General features: G+C 36.6%; 1 protein-coding gene across 5 annotated transcripts in view; it reads left to right on the top strand.

The window, feature by feature from the left end:
* FUT8 (fucosyltransferase 8) overlaps positions 1 to 21,080 on the top strand; it is a 147,399-nt gene that overhangs the window by 69,530 nt on the left and 56,789 nt on the right. For 3 of the 5 annotated variants that reach the window (XM_076344443.1, XM_076344442.1, XM_076344446.1), the window contains 3 exons: positions 12,190 to 12,305; positions 12,430 to 12,598; positions 19,271 to 19,385. In XM_076344443.1, the coding sequence (XP_076200558.1) occupies positions 12,190 to 12,305; positions 12,430 to 12,598; positions 19,271 to 19,385 (400 nt within the window). Of the gene's footprint in view, positions 1 to 9,686; positions 9,769 to 12,189; positions 12,306 to 12,429; positions 12,599 to 19,270; positions 19,386 to 21,080 lie in introns of those variants that run through there. The other 2 variants (XM_076344445.1, XM_076344444.1) reach the window with 2 other exon arrangements.

The raw sequence follows: 21,080 nt of genomic DNA, 5'->3' as shown, positions 1-21,080 counted from the left end.
TTGTACAGCTTGTTGAAGATAGATGTGGACTTGCTGAAGATGAGCTGCAGTAGACTGCTGCATTATATGAATTCTTTTAACTAAGTTTTTTTTTTTTTCCTTGCCTTGCTGCTAAACTTGTAGCAATACTTGTAAAGTAGTAGGATCATCTCCCTTTTTAAAATTATTTGTTAAATTATAGATTGGTACAATTACAATTTAAAGTGTTTTCTCTCACCTTTTCAGACAGACAGCTTTTAACATAGACTTCTGGTGTCTCCTTTCCCAAGAACTTGCAAGGGAGAGCTTCTTAGGCAGGATGTGATGCCAGAGTCAGACTGGACCTAAGTATGTGGACATTACCACACACGACCTAAAAGTCCTGATGGATCATGGGGACAAGTGTAGGGGCTTCATATGTTTTAGGAAGCTAGAGAAGAGCAAAGCTCAATACAAGATTTTACAGAATGGGAGGGTGATGTTTATTTTTAGAATATCTAAGTGAGCTGAATTCACTTACTGTCTCTTTCACAACGACATATGCACAAGCACCAGGACATGTGTGTAGAAGTGGTCTGGCCAGGATCACCTGTGTAGAACATGGAGAGTAAGGGGCACTGGCAGTAGAGTCTTCATCATGTCTCTTGGGTGGTTCTTGCTTGGCAATGAGAAACTGATTTTGGACTTGCCTTTTAACATCCTTTAGGAGCAGATGCCATTTTGGATCTTCTACCTTACTATTTTGCTTCATAAATCATAGGAAAAATTACTGAATTGCACAAATCTCTTTGTTTTCCTTACTAGGGTGTTTTATGGTTCTAGTCCTGTTCTTGTTACCTTATCTTTAGGTAAGTTTGTTTCTTCCCTTCATTGGGAAGGGAATGAAATCACACATATGGACTCTGGAGCAGTGAAATGAATACCTTTCCTCTTAACCCTGTTCTGATGTTTCTTCTGGTGCATTCTTTCTCTTTCATGCATAGCCAGGGCTATTTGATCTGGTAGGCTGGGTAGAGTTCCCTGCCTTACTGAAATTTCTTTTCACGGTGCTCTGTTCCTGGTTTCTGGAATGCACTGTAGATATGGCTGCATGCTGACGAGGCTTCTTAGCTTAGGCTCAGTGTTCTGAAAAAGAATGTCTTAATTTTGGACATGTCAGCCCTGAAGAAGTACCTTGGCGTTCATGTGGTGCTGCACAGAAGTGGAGAAATGCTGCTGACCCAAGTGCCCTCTACGCTAAGCATAGATAATCTTCACCTTGAGTAATATGGCCATGAACGGCTGAGTTGGCCGTAGTTTTCTAAACTCAATTTATTCATATATGATAACAACTGCATTGGTAAAAAGTTTAATATATTTTTGTTGACAAAATGGTGTAATGTAGAGTATGCTGCTATGAAGAAACTTAAGCAAGATCCTATATTTGAATAAATACAATGTCTTTAAATTCCTTTAATGTTAGACAATAATAGTCAACCTTAGGGTTTATTGCCTCAGAGGGGGAAATATTTGAATGTAAAGATTACCACCCTCCATGCTTTCAGCCCCCCATGTTTGGCTGACTTGAATCAATGGTAATGTGATGTATTGCACAGTCATTGAAACATGACCAGTTCAAATTACACAGTGACTAGAAGAGAGTAAATGTTCTTGATTTTACTTGTGACAGGGTACTCTTTTCCTCTCAAGAAGGAGGCAGTAGATACAGGAGATGCATAGATACAGGTTAAACTATATTTTAGGCAGTGATGATTTTTCTGAACACCTTTCTCTGTTTCCCTAACCTATCTATATTCAGACATTTGCAGTGGCCAAGTTTTAAATAGTAGCTTATACTGTTGATAGTTTTCCATGATTTATAGAAATAAAAACATTAGTTTAGTTCTGATCTAAACATGTTAGAATAGAACATTCCAACATTCCTTCTCAATGCTTCAGTTAATTGCTGCAAGTTTCTAGAATTAGATTAGGTGATGCAAAACTGTCTTAACTGGACTCTGTTGATCTTCTTTTGCATGAATAAGTTGCTGAAAAATATTTTGGAGACCTTTCTTCAAAGTGGTTGTATGTAACCACAGGAGAATCTGAAACTCTTGCATCAGAAAGCCTAAAATGACTTTAAGTACCAATTTGAACAGCAATGCATCCCCAGGTTCAGTAGTCAGCGCTGGCCAGAAATGAGCCAGCTTGGGACTGGAAGATATTCAGGCATAGTTTTTTGCTGGAAGTGATCTGACATTGATGAAGTACTAGATTTGAGGGAAGTGTTGTATCACAATGTAGAGCCTTTTCATTATTTTTATTGAGCAAAACGTGTGATACTGTTTTTGTAGAAACTTCACAAATAGGTTTGAGAAATATCCTGGTCAACTTGCATCACTAAAGTATTAAATCATAAATGTCATATAGAATTTCAGTATTTCATTTCTTTGTTTGCCAGATAGAACAAGTGGTGTTAAAAATAACTGTTAGCTTTAAAATAGTCACATTTACAGTTTTATAGCAATATGGCTATTTAAAATGAGGCAGTAGCCAACAGTCCATGGATTCAGTATCTGTGTCCTGGAAGAGATCACTGTTGCTATGAACATATGTTAAAGAAACAAAACACCTCTTAACTTCAGAAATTGAATTAGAATTAGACAGAAAAGATTACTTTTGCTCCAGTTAACATCTTAAAGTGAAGACATAATTTGTTTTGGGCTTTACTGATCAAAGGCAGAAAGGCTGGAACTATTATTTGCATATGATTTAATTGCTAGAAGTTTTGTTTTTGTACTGAAAACTCTAATTATTGATACTGGCTGTGAAATCTGAGTGGTTAAGATGACAGTCTTTACATCAGTGTAGCTTGTAAAGGTTGCCAAGTTGGATTTTGTTACACTGAGGTAAAAACTTGGTTTTGCTGCCCTTCTCCACTAAGATTTTATATCTAGAGAACTAGAGATGTTTGGTTTTTTTTATTCCAACAGAAAAGAAGCACACTTTTTGTGGTGAAGATATAGAATGGCACGCAACAGGGTTAAGCTAATGCATGAATTTAAGCATGTTTCAATAATAACTCTAACTTAAGGTTACTTTGGGAGGAGCCTAAACAAGACGAGAGTGCTTACCTGGAAAATTGTAACAATAAACAGGCATCTGATTAACTATGCTAGTTAAAGTATTTTGACATAATTAGATTAAACTTTTGGATGGTAAAAAGCTCCAAGTTAACAGAATTTATCTTAGTGGGCAAAGAAGCTTTGTGAATGGCAGAAAATTACTATAATATCTAGCTGTGCCATTAATAATAGCTAGTTAGGGCAGGGAGGAAGCGACAGAAAGCGGGGATGGTTACAAGAATTCAGTAGTTTAATAAAAGTATAAGTTGTAACGATTTCCATTTTGAAGTTAGAGAAAACTGGTATTTCATCTTCAATTACATCGGGCCCTTAGTTACATGGTAAAATACATTTCAATAGAATACATTTCAGTTGCCTAGCATTTCCCATTATAACGGATTCTTGTGACTTCTCTGACTTCCTTCTCACCTGATAAAAGTGTCAGTCCTCTGGGATGGTTGAAAATAGGAGCCAGGTTGTGCTTAGTTTCTTCCAGCCATCCATGAAGGCCAGCATACAACAAGAAGAAGTGATCTTTCCACTCCGAGATTATAATGCTCTTTTGCTGCTAATTTATGTAGCAGCTCCTCATCCCCAAAGACAACAACAACAACAAAGACCAAAAACATGCCTTATGAAACACACCTTATGTGCATGTAAAATCAACCATTCAAAAGTTGAGAAATGTCATATCTGTGACAAAGCTTTATAAAATCTTGCTTAGCCCTTTTTTGCTGTATGATACGTAAATCATATTTGATCTTGTAATTTTTCCCCGGTTGCTTCTTTTCACACAGGATGCGTGAGGAGTAGAATTAAGGTTTTAGGGCAGTAAGAGGTCTGTTTGTTTGTGGGTTGTTTCCCCCCCCCATCTGTATGTTTGATTTCACAAACTACATCATGTTCTTCTGATCTATTATTATTATTATTATTATTATTATTATTATTATTATTATGTTTTTTAATGTTTTTAATTTATTACCGATATTAGTTAAGAATAGTTCATATTTTTGTAAGGATTTTTGGTGAGGTTATTTTGGGATGCTTTTTTTTAAATATGTACCTTCGCAATAGTGCATGTTGGAACAGTCACATCTATTTGAAAATTGCCTGAAATAAAAATATTCCTTTAGGAACTGAGTACACTTTTGTGGTGCACTTCTGATGACTTTAAATGACTTCAGGCACCACTTCCTTTTTACAGTGCATTTGGAAAGCCTTAGGTGAGAAGTTGCTGTAGTTTTTCTTTTGCCAGTATGATGCTTTGTAAAAACCTTACTTGGGGGCTATAAAGAGGCACAGATGTATATTAGTGATGCAGAAGATAAATGGATTTAAAGATGTTTTGTTGTCATGGTTTAACCCCAGCCGGCAACTAAGCACCACACAGCCGCGCTCTCACTCTCCCCCTGGTGGGATGGGAGAGAGAATCAGAAGAGTAAAAGTGAAAAAACTCGTGGGTTGAGATAAAGACAGTTTAACAGGTAAAGCAAATGCTGCGTGCGCAAGCAAAGCAAAACAAGGAATTCATTCACTACTTCCCATCAGCAGGCGGGTGTTCAGCCATCTCCAGGAAAGCAGGGCTCCATCATACGTAATGGTTACTTGGGAAGACAAATGCATAACTCCGAATGTCCCCCCACTTCCTCCTTCTTCCCCCAGCTTTATATGCTGAGCATGACGTCATATGGTGTGGAATATCCCTTTGGTCAGTTGGGGTCAGCTGTCCCAGCTGAGTCCCCTCCCAACTTCTTGTGCACCCTCAGCCTACTCGCTGGTGGGGTGGTGTGAGAAGCAGAAAAGGCCTTGAGTCTGTGTAAGCGCTGCTCAGCAATAACGAAAACATCTCTGTATTATCAAGACTGTTTTCAGGACAAATCCAAACGATAGCCCCATACTAGCTACCATGAAGAAAATTAACTCTATCTCAGCCAAAACCAGCACATTCTCCACCCCTTATTCCATACCATTTATGTCATGCTCAGGTCCCACACTATCCAATACATCCTCATTAACCATCCCCCCCGCCCCTTCCCATCCTTCGATATAACACGCAGCTATCATTCCCTTAGTCTATGGGCCACCCCTGTAAAATGTCCACAAAATGTCCACAGAATGTCCATTGAGTTAATTTAGTCCATGACTTTGTGTTCCATCTGTTCTGGTGGTCACTCAGAACAGGAGAGATGGTGTGTTGTGTGGAGTTACTGCGCGCCAAAGCCAGCTCAGGTCGGGTCGCTGCTGCACTTGCACTGCTTCTTGTAAGGCTTGTCCTCCATTGGTTCATGTGGTTCTTGCTATAGTAATTCTTATAACATGCAACTCAAATCCTGGGTTACAACAATTTAAAGGTATTTCCATTACAGTCTCCACCCCTGGTCCCTTTGGACCAGACCATCGGGTTTAACATTGCAATGAACTCTGCCCCTTGCCCCTGCTCTGGCTTGGACTTATCCACAGACTGCAGTCCCTCGGGGATGTACCTGCTCCAAGTGGAGCCTTATCTATGAGCCACGGTCTCTCCAGGGCTATACCTGCTGTGGTATAGACTTACCCACAGCCACAGTTGCTTTGAGGTGCACCTGTTCCAGCGTGGCCTTCTCCATGGGCCACAGTGCTTTCAGAGATACCTGCTCCAGTGTGGCCTTACCCACATCCACAGTCCATTCAGAAGTAAACCTGCTCCAACATGGCCTCACCCATGGCTGCAGACCCTCCAGGGCTGTATCTGCTCTGTTGTGGGCTTATCCATGGCCACACGCTTTAAGGTACTCCAGCGTAACCTCATGCACAGCCACTGATGCTTCAGGGTGTACCTGCTGCAGCATGGACTTATCCACATCACAGATGCTTTGAGCTGTACCTTCTCCAGAGTGGACTTGTCCTTGGGCCACAATTCCTTCAGAGGTACAGCTGCTGTAGCACAGACATAGCCACGGCCACAGTCGCTTCAAGATGTACCTGCTCTGGTGTGGACTCATCCACAAGTCACAGTCCTTTCAACTTGAGTTCACACTGGAGTTCCAGCCTGTCCAGTACAGCAGCACAGAAACAGCAGCGATGCCCTCGCCATCTGCCAGCCCAGGCGCATCGCCATCGCTGTTATCAAAATGTTCCCAGGCACAGCACAGTAAGATGATAAGCAGTACAGCAAGCAGCAAAAGCAAAAAGCAGCCACTAACACGCACTAGATGCTAATATACAGTAAGGCAAGCAAGCCCCATAGCAAGCACAAGAGCCTGCCGATTAATAGCTAAACAGCAATAACAGCTATAAATTCCATCTAGCACATTCCAGTCAAATCTGTTGTTATCTCGAACCCTTTGAGCCCCACGTTGGGTGCCAAAAGGACTGTTGTGGTTTAACCCGGCAGGCAGCTAAATGCCACACAGCCATTCTCTCACTCCCCCCCTCCCACCACAGTAGGATGGGGAAGAGAATCGGCAAAAAAAAAGTAAAATTCCGGGGTTGAGATAAAGACAGTTTAATAGGACAGAAAAGGAAAGGAAAGTAGTAAAAATGATAATAATAATTAATAATGATAAAAGAATATACAAAATAAGTGATGCACAATGCAATTGCCCACCACCCGCCAAACGATGCCCAGCCAGTTCCTGAACAGTGGTCACCGCCCCCTGGCCAACACCCCCCAGTTTATATACTGAGCATGATGTCACATGGTATGGAATAGCCCTTTGGCCAGTTTGGGTCAGCTGTCCTGGCTGTGCCCCCTCCCAGCTTCTCGCTGGCCGGGCATGAGAAGCTGAAAAGTCCTTGACTAGCGTAAGCACTACTTAACACACTGATGTTTTAGTTGTTGCTATCAACATTATTCTCATCCAAAATCCAAAACACAGCACTGTACCAGCTACTAGGAATAAAATTAACTCTATCCCAGCCGAAACCAGGACATTTGTATTGCCTGAATTTTAGAGAGTTTGTGCATGAATATTATGGTATAACGAGATTTGGAGAGTTACCATAGTCCTTACATGTTTATAAACAATATTGTGTGAGCAAATCTGGGTTCATTTTAGAAGCAGCCTAGATCCCATTAGTGCAAAATAGTAGTAAAACTGAGTTTTTTTTATAGATTGTTGTTTCACTATTCTATATCCAGTAGAATTGGAAAAGCTCTTTCAAGAACACTTATTACAGATGTCACAGGTCTCACAGTAAAAAGGGAACTCTTTACTACAATTTTTGTAGTTATTTAAGGGAAACTCAATAAGGAGTAATAATCAAATCAAAGTATTACATAATGTTGTTTAATTGTTTGCCTGTAAATGTAGTTTTACCTGAACATTTTATTTACTAGTAGGATTATGGTATGACTGCTAAAGGCTGTCACTGTTGCATCTAGATGATATAACGCTTTTAGGAGGAGGAAAGCTTAAAACTATTTTTGTAATGTCTGATTTTCTTAAATGGAAACTGGAAAAGTTATGTGTATGCCTTCATTTATGTCCTGGACTTCCTTTTTTGCAATACATTAATGGTTCATAGTATTCATGTGCTCCTTTGTGTCTTGGTGGGTGATGGTCAAATTTTTATCTTTTATTGTATATTAGTGGTATCCTCTCCTGGAAGATAAGCCTGGCAGTATGGGAACCAGTAATTTCAGAGTTCTCTTCAGAGAAACAGACAATCTTGTTAAATGTATTCATATTGTTTTCATATTACTAATACATCACATTCCATATATATTTACTTCCTAGAGTCTATTTAATATTACATTTTGTAGAACCTGCAATTCTTTTAATAAATACAATAACCTATCTCTTATCTGAATAGGATCATGTGTTATAACGTAGAACAGGAGTGGAAAAGGGCAAAATGTAATCCAACAAATAAAACCAAACACCGGTATTTATAGACATTATTCTCATAGTTCTGAGTATAGCTTCAGAAAGAAGAGGTAGGATTTTAATTTTGAAAGAGCACTTTAATTGCTTTAATGTAGTTGGCGCTGAGGCTGGGATAGAATCCAAACTCATCATCAATTAATCATAAGCAAATCTATTAAAGTACTTCTATCAATTACGCTGGGCAGTTGTTGGGGCCAGTAAGCCTGTAGTAAGCATTGAAAGGGACTTGGATACAAGAATAGCCTTGGGTTGATAAAAATTTAAGTATTATTTTAAAGTACTGTTTTCTATTACATGTATTTAAAGTGTCTCAAGTTTGAAGATTGGGCTGAGGCTATTGCACAGGCCAATGTGTGAGGGAGGAAAATCATTATATGGTGTGCATCTCTGCCCTTTTTACTGTTTTTTGTGCGATTCTGAATTAAGGGAAGGGACACATCTTCAGTGGATATAAATCAGCACTGATCAGGGCAGTGCTGATTTAAATTGATAAGGGATGCTGCTTGCTCTTTATTTGCAGGTAACATTGAGTGTGTTCTTTCAGTTTTATTTACTGAGGAGGTTTTATCTTAGAAGGGTGAAGTGACATCTTATATTCTTTTTGTTTGTTTGCGTGTGTTAGTGGTCATTAATAATTAAACATAATTTTCTTCCTGGGGGAAAAAAAAAGTGAAAGAAGAAAAGCCAATCATAATGTAGCTTTAGTTAGTTGTAAACCTTCCAGCTCCATACAAAGAACTAGGAAACATATAAATGAAAGAATGAGAAAATATTTGAGTGGGAAGTTAAGAAATCTTACATTTTTCCTTTTGCTGATAAATTAGTGTAACCTTTTAAATACCTTGGAAATAGGAAAAGGTTAGAATGGTTTGGTTTTTTTTTTTGTTTTAAAATTTTTTTACAATTACTTTACACAGTATGGCAGTTCTTCCAGCTAAATTGAATGTCACTGCAATTAATTTTTGAGTGATTCTTTTTGCCTTCAGAGATTCAGATTAGAGATTGCTACTTTGCCATTGCCCCTCTACGTTACGTGAAGGTGATGAGAAAATGATGATATGGATGATATGGATGACGTACACAGAATTCTTTTTCCTGTCTTTAAGTGTAGCTGGATTACTAAACAAGGGACAAAGCAGAAATGGATTATCTCTACAACATAATCTTTTTGCTGTTTAAAGTTATACAGTAATATCTTTATTTTATATGCGTTCATTAAGGAAAAGATCATTTATATTTACTATAAAATGGTAGGAAACAGCATGCAAAAATCACACCTTGTAAGTATTGAGAAAAATAATTCAAACAAAACCACTATTTGGTGTATTGTCATGGCTGCCCATGTAAGTGGATTATAATTTTATTTTGTATTCATAACAATTTACAATGTTGTCATAGCAATAAGTGAAGGATATTCTTTTCTAGATGCTTACTGACATGTTCTTTTATTGTTGATTAGAATCATCATAGTTTACATAAACTTACTTTAAACTCATTTCTCAAATTTTAAGGAGCAAGTCAGTTGTCAGGACTTACTTTGGTATGAAAACTTGTGTGTATGTTTTTCAATGGGAATTCTTATTCATAAGTATGCGTTATTCCTAGGATATTCTGCACTAGACGTTATCTGCATAGATGATGCCATGAGTATAGATAAGGATTTTAATTCAAACACTTCCCTCAAATGTTGCCTTATCTCCAACTCAGTTGATGTACTTGTAGAGGGCAGTAACAAGCAAGCTGTGCTGGTTGCAGAGAAGAACTTAATTTTGAGACTGGATGAAAGCGAGGAAGACAGCAATTCCAAGTCTAATGAGGTAACAGATGTAGAGACAAAACTGCAAAAAGAATAAGTTTTTAGTTTTATCCTAAAATGATGTAATTTTTAAAAGTCCAAACAACTAGGTTAGGAGAATGGCCCCCACCCCCATTCTAGCTCCTGTTATCTAACAGCCTAAGTATAGTAAACATCTTTATTGCAGTATGCCAAAGCAAGTTGAATGTTAAATGGCATGTACTTTTCTTTTTAAAAATCTTAATTATATCAAATTATCAGAATTATTGTGTTTCTTTTGTATCCTCCACAACCATCCTTCTGTAGGATTCTGTAATTGCTACTTTAACAGACTTTCCTCATGTTCAGAGGATGTGTGGGTTGTCTGAAGATTTCCTATGGTAATGATTTTGTATCCTTTTACCTTATTGCTCTTCACAAACTCTACCTTTAGGGAATGTGACTTATACAAGATAAGCCATTCCATTTTTCCTGGTAATTTTGTGGTTAGTTGTCCTGTCACAATCCAAATTGTGATACCAACTTCACAAGGTTGAAAGGTATTTGTGATCTGTCGTTTTAAACTAGTGCAAGAGCTTAAATATGTTTCAGCATGCTTTTTAAAGGTTTGTTTGTATTATCTTGTACCTGGCAATACAGTACCGGATCTCAGTATGGTATCATATTGTGCGTTTGTTGTAGAAACAAGTTCACAGATGGATTGTTCATACAGAAGGTGTATATTTAGGGAGTGCACATATTTAAGATTAGAATATTTTCCTCAGTTTTGTCATGCTTGTTCCCTCAGTGCATAAAAAACCAGACATATGAGCAGTTGTTGATAATTCCTTTCTGTACCATGGTAGCTTTAAAACACAAATAAATATTCTGCAATAATGTAATTATCCCTAATTTGCTTTCAATAGGGAGCTTTAAGAGTGCAGAATTTTTTTACTAAATTTCTGTCAGACTATGTAGCTGCTTCTTCCACTTCTCCCACCCCCCTCTGAAAAAAGGGGCTTAAATGCTGTGCTTCGTGTGATATACCTTTCTGATGCTCACATTAGGTATTTATTCCCTTCAAATGTTCCAGTGAAAATGGACTTTTCCTCAGTTCCGAAATTTTTATTGGTATTTAATTATCCAGATCTGAGAGACATTAAAGATAATGACATCTCAATAGGATCTTTAGAATGCTGTAATTTCTGGTTTAGGGTGAAGATACTCCCTCTAACCACTATTTTCTCTATGCTACAGGCATCTTTCGTCTGACAAAGGGTCTTTCCATATGGTACCTTGAAACTCTGTGTATATGTGTGTGGAGAGAATATCCCTTTCTTTTTATGCTCATATTCCATTATGAATGAAGAATCATCTTCATGTTCTGCAAGAATTCTATATTCTTTACAGTTCTCAAGACTTTTCATTACACATCTGCTTCCTTTTTTCCTTTTCAGGGTCAGCTCTTACGAAAGTCTTATAGAAGGTGGAATAATTTTTAACCCTTGGATCCACCAGAAGTGTCATTTCTCTAGGCATGAGAGGGGTTTTTATTTTCCCTGCATTAATTTCTAATTTGTGAGGCAAATAGAAGATAGCATCTAATTTCTATTCTTTAATAATTTCAGTTTATTAATATGTGGATTAGAGTTGAGATGATGAGCAAACCTCAGTAATACCCTCAGGGCTGATTTATGGCTCATAGATTTCAGGATACATATTTCCATACTTCTACTGTGCTCACATAGCAGAGATTTCACAAATGGATGTTACAGTTTCTAGTGTTGTTTTAGGTGACCAGCAGTTTAGAATGCCAGAGTTGTCATAAAAAATTATCATGATGGTACATTTAAGAAGCTAGGATCTTTTTCTGAGTCCAGAAAATACATTGAAATCATCTTGTGCCAATAGGTGGGAAGACTTAACTTAAAAGTGGAGTTCCAGTGCTGGAGCTCTGGTCCTCTAAGAATATATGGCCAGCATTCAAGACCAGAATGTACTTTATGTGTGAATATAAAAAGTAGGCAGAACTTGAGTCTTGTGAAGGCACATCCCTCGATTAGACTTTGCTTGTGTGCCAGTCAATCCAACAAATGGTCATGGTTTTCCAGTTTCTCACAGGAAATGAGTCAAGCTGCTTCAAATACTATTTTCACAAGTAGACCCTCGGATTGGTCTTGTCAATGAGTGGAAGTCTTGTAAACAGCACAGTTTAACACCAGGTTGAACCTGTGTGCTGCAGCTGTGTTATGCACTGTTTTTCTCCTATGGGATTGAAGTTTTAAAATCTTTATTTATGTTAATATGTTTAATTTCTTCTGGCTTTAAGAAAATGCCAAGAAGGCTTATCAGCAAAACAGTATGGAACAAAAATGGGAGGAGAACCAAATTGTTAATGCAAATAATTTATCAAATAACAATTATAGTTTCAAATCATATAATTTCTTTATTTTCTATATCCTAGGATACCAGATGGTCCCATTGATCAGGGACCAGCTGCAGGAAAGGTACATGCTTTAGAGGAGCAACTTTTAAAGGCCAAAGAACAGATAGAAAACTATAAGAAGCGGACAGGAAATGGTTGGTAGATAAGTTTGCTTTTACTTCTAAAACAAGTTTTGGTATTCGGTATCACAAATGCATTAGTTTCTTAACAAATAATTCAGCTACAAGTGCTGATGCTTTTATGCCTTTTTTTTTTAAGTAGGAGGCCTTGGAAAAGACCATGAAATATTGAGGAGGAGGATTGAAAATGGGGCTAAGGAACTTTGGTTTTTCCTCCAGAGTGAATTGAAGAAGTTGAAAAGTCTAGAAGGAAGTGAACTACAAAGACGCATTGATGAATTTCTGTCTGATTTGGGTCATCAGGAAAGGTACTTGTATTAGTTGATTCTGTATATATGTTGTAAGGATTATGGATTGAGTTAAGTAAACTACTGATATACTGCTTAAAAATCTCTTAGGATAAATTAATGGTATGTGGGCTAAAATATTGTCTGAAGCATGAACATAAAATTATTACTCGTATTCAATGGGAGATAAAGTATATATCCAGCTTATGTCACTACAACTTAGAGTATGACCCTTTAACTTGACATATTTTCATTTTTTTTATTGGAAGACCTGGGTCCTGAATGCCAGTTGTTGCTTTTCAGTTGCATCTATCTATATATGCATGTATGTGCATACTTGTACATATAACAAAACCATTAAAAAAACTTAAAATATTTATTTTAGGTATCTGATTGTGCCTTTCATAAATACTAGAATATAAGTTATATTGATCATTGGGATATTATATAATTGGATTTACTTTAAAATGGGGTAATATCTTAATATCAGGACTAATTGTCATCTGAAAAGTCACTTCTTTTTGTAATTAGAATTACACTGTCATTATTATGTTGTTCAAAGATGTGTTGGAATTATATTTTAAGTTGTTGATCTTCTGGCCTCCCCATTGTTGAAGTGCCTTTTGTATTATACTAAAACAGTCTGTATGAGTTTTGTTCATGCTGAACAAAATTAATCCAGGAAGTGTTAAAAATTCAGTAAAATCTGTCTGTAAGCCTATTATATTTATAACTCTGTTCCCAACAGGATTGCAATGGTAATTTGTGTCTCGTTAGTAAACAGTCATAAGAAAATGGTTGAATTAACTAAATATACCGCCTTAAACAAGTATCTCTCCCAAAAAAGCTGAGATCTGCATGTGTGAACATCAGCAGTAAAGCATGAGCCTTCGAAAATAATACAGTAGTAAAAGGAAAAAATAGTAAGAATTTTCAATTCTTTGGAAATAATGTAAACATTATTTAAAACATAGTTTAAAAATAATATGAATTTGATTATTAATGTGGGCAAATAACTTAGTCCATTAAATTTTGTAATTTAATCTTCCACAATTCCAAAACCCAGTTTGTCACAGATTGATGGAGTTTAAAGTGAGAAGGGACTATTCAATTATCGAGAGTTAATAATAAAATAGGTGATTACATTTCATCCAATTATTTCTCTTCTGAGTGCAATTATGTATGTTTGACTGAAATAAAAGTAGTGCTTGGCTGAAGCAGAATTTTCCAAAAGATTTGAGATCTTCAGTTATAAACAGTTAACTGACAGAGAAACTACCACTTCCCTGGGCAGTTTGTTTCAATAGTTACCTCCACTCAGAAATGTTTGTTCTCCAGAGAAGTTATTTCTGTTTGGGTTTCTTGGATTTCAGGTAATTGATTCTTGATGTACCTTTTAAACTATCTCTGCCAAAACTGGAGCAAGTAGTCTAATGCCAGACTTACTGATGTCCATCATGGGAAGTTATGAGATGAATCCCACTGTGGAAGCCTGAAAGCACTGTGGTACTGGAAGAAGTTCGTATATGATGCAAGCAATCACAGCTGCTCTTTTTTTTTTTCTTTATTTAAGAATTTTCTTGTTGAGTAAAAGTATTCTTTAGACTGACACAAATAGTTATCAAAAGCAGAATGTCCTGGAGTGTGTTGAGTCTTAGTAGTAGATCTGTGTAGACCTTCCTGTGTGGTGAGGTCCCCAAAGAAGACTAAAGTCATTTAGTCTAAAACTGAACAGCCAGGAACTAGGTTTTATTAAAATAAAATGTAGAAATTTTTTTTACAATATGGAAATTCAAAGCAATTACATAAGAGAAAACAGATACAAAAATGTCTCTACAGTATTCAGCTTGTGTTCTTGGTGTATTTACAGCATTGGCTTTGGGCAATAAAATTATCTTATGTTGCAGAATGCTCATCTGGGTTGCCTCTAGTTCCACAGGTGTTTGTTCTTTCACCTTTGAGGTCAGGCTGTCTGCTTCTTTCCCATTAATCTTTCAGTCTTGCTGCGTGAGTTGCAGGAAAACTCCCAGCTCCTCGTGTGCGCATTCTTTGGCCTGTGATGCACTGCTGTCTCTGGGGTGTTCTTTTCCCTTGGGATGCACTGTAGTTCCCGAGGGAAGGAGTGGTCTCTTTTTCCCTCCACACAGTCCATCTGGTCTCTTCCCCTGAAAGGAACATAACCAAGTTTAGAATGAGCAAATCAGATGCTGTCCTTCACTCTGAGAATCACAGCTTTTTGGTGGGGTTTTTTGTTATTGCTGGGTTGTTTGTTTTTTTTTGAAGTACATGTGGACTTGTTGATTTTTTTAAGGGATTTAACAGGTTGCCGAATGCCCTTTTGTTGCCGGTGATGTCTTTAAAAATTGTTACCTGTGTATCTTAGATAAATGGAACATTGCATTGTGAAGCTGGTATTATTTATTTTTACATATTTATTTATTTATATAAAGATATATCTTAGATATTTTAATGTATATTATAATCTAATATTTGGATTAGAAAGATTAGTGTTAATTATAAGTACTTAAGGCAGGTTGTAATGCCCTCCTTGTGTGGAAAAGCAGATAAAGGGATGGGTAGTGATCAAATGATGAGATAGCTATGTAAGGAACGTGGCTAATATTTTTTTCGTTTGTTTGTGAGGAAAGCCTATTGTGTCATAGAGAAGACTTGGTTTTTAAGAGATGATAGACTTAAAGACAGTTTCTGTGACTCTGGATAAGTAGTATTAGAGTTCTTTGTTAATCTTGGTGCTGTTATGCAAATGGTCTACTACTAATATGATGGCGCTTCTCTTGTTGGATGCCTTAGTCACTGTTTCTTGGCTGTGTCCTAGGGGGTGTGTAGATTTTCTTCTGGAGAATGCCAGTCTTAGCAGATGTTTTTGTCCGGTATTTCACTACTGATTCTGTTTAAGAAACAATGTAGCCCAATGCAGCGTTTCCTGCAGTATGGAATGTGTAATTGTATTCTTGTAGTTGCCATAGGGAAGAGAGTTGTTGAGAGTAACTTCATCTTAACAGTGGAAGGACTATTTGGTATAGAGTTAACAAAAAAGAACAGATTAATCCTCTTGTCATGGTTGTTTCCTATGTTGGCATTATGCTTTTTGCGAGTGGCTGTTACTGAGTTAGTTTCATTCCTTCTCCTCCTGGGGAACAACAGCTGTCATCAGGGCTTTTGTGGTAGCTGGCCAAGGTTTGATGCTTAGTGTTTGGGCATATTTTCACATTATTTCCTTTGACTTTGGTCGAACATATCACATTTTTTTTCTTTGAGTTTTTATTTGTTGATGTAAAGTTTCTAGGAGGTTTAAATGTAATTTTGTAATTTGGAATAAATGTCTACACTGATCTTTAAAAATGTGTTAAAAATGCCCGCCTTCCCCTCTTTATTTGTGACAATCAAATGCAAATGAAGTAAGTAGCCAGATTCTGTACTCCATTCTGTTTTCCGGGAGCCAAATGCTTTTAAGAGCAGCCCCAAGATTTAATTTATGATATGAAACAAAAATAACAACAACAAATTGATATTGTTGGTTAGTAACACAATGAAAGACCAAGTTTGACTTACTAAATATCTGCAACGCCACAGACTGAAATTGCATTTCTGCCATTTTACTATCCACAATAGCCTCTAATAATCCTCTGCAGGCTCATCTTTTGTCTGCACTTAGCTATCTTGGGCTCAGGGATCACTGGTCCATCTACTTTTTAGCTCTCCACATGGAGCCTGACTCTGGTCTGTGTCTCTTCTAAATCTGTATTAATAAGCCATCATGATGGTCTGCCACACTTAAAAGAACTTAGCAGATGTAAACCTAAAAAATGGACATTTTGCAGCAGGAGCAATCAAAGAAAGAGGGTCTCCATGACTGAAAGTGTGTTAAAATTGCACTACTCTACAATCATTTCTGTGTGATAATGCCTGTGAATTTTTCAGTTCCTGGTTTACTTCAGAGTTTTATAAGAGTAAATTTTTTTAAAAAAAGATTGTGGATACTACCTGAAAACTCTTGTATGAATTAATAAAATTTCCCACGAATTATTTGATATTCTTTATGGTTTGTACTGAGCAAAGCTGCCTTTCCCTAAAGTGTTGAGTCACTGAGGTTGTGTAAGGACTCTTTCATCATTCCTCTTACCTCAAAAATGATGGAAAATAATTATATTTCATCTGTAAGGCTTATTATTTAAACTTACCTACTGCCTTTGCTTTGTCATGGTCACCATGGCCAACAATGTAAGAAATAAAATTTGGACAACACTTTTTTTCCTTAGAAATAGGAAAAATTACTTAACTGCTGAGAGGGAAAACTTTTTTGTATTGGTAGGCTTTGTATTTTCAGTTATTTTATGCCAAAATTTAATAGAAATACATTTCTATAAAGTAAAAGGAGAATATGCTGATTACTTATATCGCAAGTACAGAAAAGACTTTTAAGGCCAGTGTAAGAGAGCATTTGAAAATTGTTTTCAACCTGGCTGTGGTTGCACAGCTGCTTTTAATGGTAGCACAGGATTTTTTTTTTTTTTTTTTTTAATGTTTAGACCTCAAATTTATAGTTTTTCTTTAAAGATCCAGCATGGTTACATCCTGATTGGGAAGAAAAATGTATTTAAACTGCCAAGAAAATGCATGGGTTTCCTTTTTTAATTTGCCTACTAGCCTGTAACGCTTTCTGTAAATTGGAAAACACTGCTTTAAGAGAAGCAGATTCTTTGTCTGTTCAGTTATTTGTATACAATCCATTGTATTAGATTTACTGCATCATTAATTCTGTTCTAATTGTCCCTAAACTGTGTTTGTATGTTATTTTGAGTATTATGCATCTTTCAAAGTTAGTGATTTGAAACTAGTTACCTGGTAATACTTTAAATTGTTTATTTTTCATACAAAGCCAGAGTAGGGTGTTTCAAGCTCAGTTACCTTGTAAAGAAAATCCAGTTTATATAGTTTGAGATCAGAATGTAAATATGGTACTTCCAATTGATTGACAGAAGGTGATCATTACTGCTGCTGAACAATTTGGATATAATGTTTAATACAGCAACAGTAGATGATATATTAAGTTAGTGTCACTGTTATCCTGTGTAGAAGTACGGGTATGAAAAACAGAATGAGTGTATGAGAATGGAAAGATATGGATCCATAAATCTGGTTATTAGCAAGAGAAGGTTGTCTGATAACTCTGCTGATGAAGACAGCTCTGTCCCAATTTGATTTATCTCAATATTTACTGCTTAAATACTGTGTCATTGGGAGTAGTTACCTAATAGAGATACGTCGTCTGCTCCTCTCTCACTTGCCAAGCTTATTTACAAGGGATAGCCTTAGCTAACTAGGTTTGTGGTTCCAGTACTAGCCAATGCTCCCAACAACAGTGTCTTGTATTACTTCACTGACAAGACCACTTCAAACGTTGTTAGGAAATATGCTTGTCTTCCCCTCACACTCTTTTTTGTCACCTCCCGAATTTTTCTGCCTTTGTTCTGTTGCATCTCTTCCTAGTGATCAAAATTGTGGCTTATCAAGAATTTCAGGCAATAAATTGCAATGTCTGAAGTTCAGATGAAAGAATTAAGAAAAGTGGTTCAAACTTAAAACTTTAGCATTGTTATGGAGAAATGTTTAGGAACTTTAAATATTCTCAGTCTATAAAGCCAACTCTGAAATTATTGGTTCTGAATTGGGCTACCTTTTACTTGTAGAATAGTCATTGATGTTTTTACAAATATTTTGAATAGTTTGCCTCTAGTTTTGAATTTCCTCCCAAAAGCCACAGATATAAAAAAATCTTTTCCTGGGTGTTACTGTTTGGGCTGTTTTTCACAAAATTCCTGGCTAATCTCAGAAAATAAATGTCATATACCATTTTTCTTCTCATGACACGGAGTTCTTTATCCTCTTATTTGGCCATCGAAATGTGATAACCCTAAGAAGAGGATCTCTAGTGTATTAGGTAACCTCAATTTAATATTTGATAGTGCCTCAAAATTAATGTTTTGTAGCCTAGACTTGTAATATGGCCATGAGTCTGTTTTGGATTTCTTATTTTTTAATTTTTTGCCATTTGAGTATTAGTAGCATGCAGTCATTCTAGGCAGGTAGAACGCTTCCTTATTCCAGAGTCAGAAGGAGCTACATGCCATAGAAAATACTGTTTACTAAACCTTGTAATAATATTCTGTAGTTAGTTTTCACTAATAAAAATAGAAGGATTACTGTTGTACCTGTGCTAAAGACATTTGTAAGATTTTATTCTATACAAGCATAGTAAGATGATTGTAGGAGGCAAAGTAACAATGCATTATAATAGAAACTACTATGGAATCACTACTGCACTTTCATCTGGGGCCACTGGATGATGTATCTAGCATGGAACTATTCTTTCTTTTTAGTTTCCTTTAGCACATACCAGAAACAAATGCTTTACAGCAGTTTTTCTAACCCACCTCCTGTTTAATACTGTAATTACTCATTGGTATGGAACATATGTTAAATGGAGGACACAGTCAGTCTTTCTTGGCTACTGTTTGGATTGTGGGGTAGGAGGTAGCATGAAGAAACTGTTTTTGAGGCTATAATTGAAATATCTGTTTAATTTGTCTTTGATTTCATCTAATCCTCCGATTTAGTAATGTTAAGATTGTTTCCCATTTTTTTAAGATTGTTTTCCATTGTTATTTATAGGTCAATAATGACCGACTTGTACTACCTCAGTCAAACAGATGGAGCAGGAGACTGGCGAGAAAAAGAGGCCAAAGATCTAACAGATTTGGTACAGAGGAGAATAACTTATCTACAGGTAAGAGGGTAGTGCTTTTAAATCAAGGTAAACATTTTTTTTTTTATATATATATATATCTATCACTTAACTATACCCTTGTAATAGAATAATTACATGACAGTTTTAAGTGAATGTTTGTACATGAATGAATTACATACAAAAGAAATTAGAATGTTTCAAACATTGTGTTACATGTATATGGAATGATAGTATTTCAAGTAAACCTTTGGTTTTGGGGGTTTTGTTGGGGTTTTTTTGTTTGTTTGTTTTTTTGATCTGTGGTTTTCACTGGGCTGTACTTACCTGTTTGGATTCTTTGTTTTATTATAAAAGATAAGTCTCTGGTTTCTGTTTTTGATTCTTTAGAGTATCAGAATGCATACATATGTTTACACAGTGTTAAAAATAAAAATATGAAAGTCCTTGTATGAAACTTCTGAACAAGCAGCCCATTTTTAAAAATATGAGTATGCAAAATGGAAGTGCTTGTATAGTGTATTGTCCAGTCCTAAAGTGTTTCAGCAGTTGTGTGAGACTTCTCATAGATGCTCATATTTGTGAGTGCATAAAGCCTTTTTAATATATATACTTGTGTGTGTGTCTATAAAATTTAAACAAAACTTGTTCTGAAGGTTTTGGGACTTTTATTCATGTATGAATGCATGCAGCTATTTATATAGCGAGGAAAAAGATATTTGATGTAGTTTGTTTCATTTGTACTTGGTTTGTTTTTCCTTGCATGTGTGCACCTCACTGCTCTGTTTTGTATGGTCACCCCTAACGTCTGATCTTATCTCTATGTAAATAACTGAATTTGTTTCTCAGATTTTCATTATTTCACAGTTCAGCTATTGGAACCTTCTCTTCTGTGACCAAGCTGTGTATTTGTTGCTTGTTAAATAAAAAGGACACCCTTCCGTGGAAAAAACTCCCTCTAAATTATGCAGGAGACATCACTTTATTGTCTTCCTTCAACTCCTTCTTGAGAACTGTTTCTCATTCTTTCATTTTAAAGCTGGAGAGGGACTTTTTACAAGGGCATGTAGTGACAGGACAAGAGGTAATGGTTTTAAACTGAAAGAGGGTAGATTTAGATTATATATGAGGAAGAAATTCTTCACTATGAGGGTGGTGAGGCACTGGAACAGGTTGCCCAGAGAAGCTGTAGATGCCCCATACCTGGAAGCGTTCAAGGCCAGGTTGGATGGGGCTTTGAGCAACCTGGTCTAGTGGAAGGTGTCCCTGCCCATGGCAAGGGGGTTGGAACTAGATGATCTTTAAGGTCTCTTCCAACCCAAACCATTCTATGATTCTATGATTTTTGATGTCACTGTTTGACAATGGTGTAGTGTAACTACTTTTCATGCTGATAAATATGGCCTTTCTCTACCTTTTTCTCTTCTTTCACCCTATCCATTTGTTGTCTTATCTAAGCATGTATACGTTTCTGGAGAGTGATTCACTTCCTACTGTATGTTTTACAGTGTTCAGGGCCTTAGTTCAAAACCAGGACCTCCAAGTACATACAATGAATAACAAAAGTAAGAGGAGTTTAGGAGAACAGCAGCTCAAAATTGAAGCATTAAATAAATGCTTACATTGTTTTCTAGGGAATTTGAAATAAATTTACTTACTGAGCGAGGAGCTGGGAGCCCACTTAGCTCCTCCTAAAACTTTAGATGAGTATAGTCTATGACAAAGGGCTTTCTCTCT

The sequence above is a fragment of the Aptenodytes patagonicus genome, chromosome 7 (assembly GCF_965638725.1).
Source record: "Aptenodytes patagonicus chromosome 7, bAptPat1.pri.cur, whole genome shotgun sequence".
NCBI classification, from domain to species: Eukaryota; Metazoa; Chordata; class Aves; order Sphenisciformes; family Spheniscidae; genus Aptenodytes; species Aptenodytes patagonicus.
The sequence above is the reverse complement of the archived record's forward strand: the minus strand, read 5'-3'. Positions and strand labels throughout refer to the sequence as shown.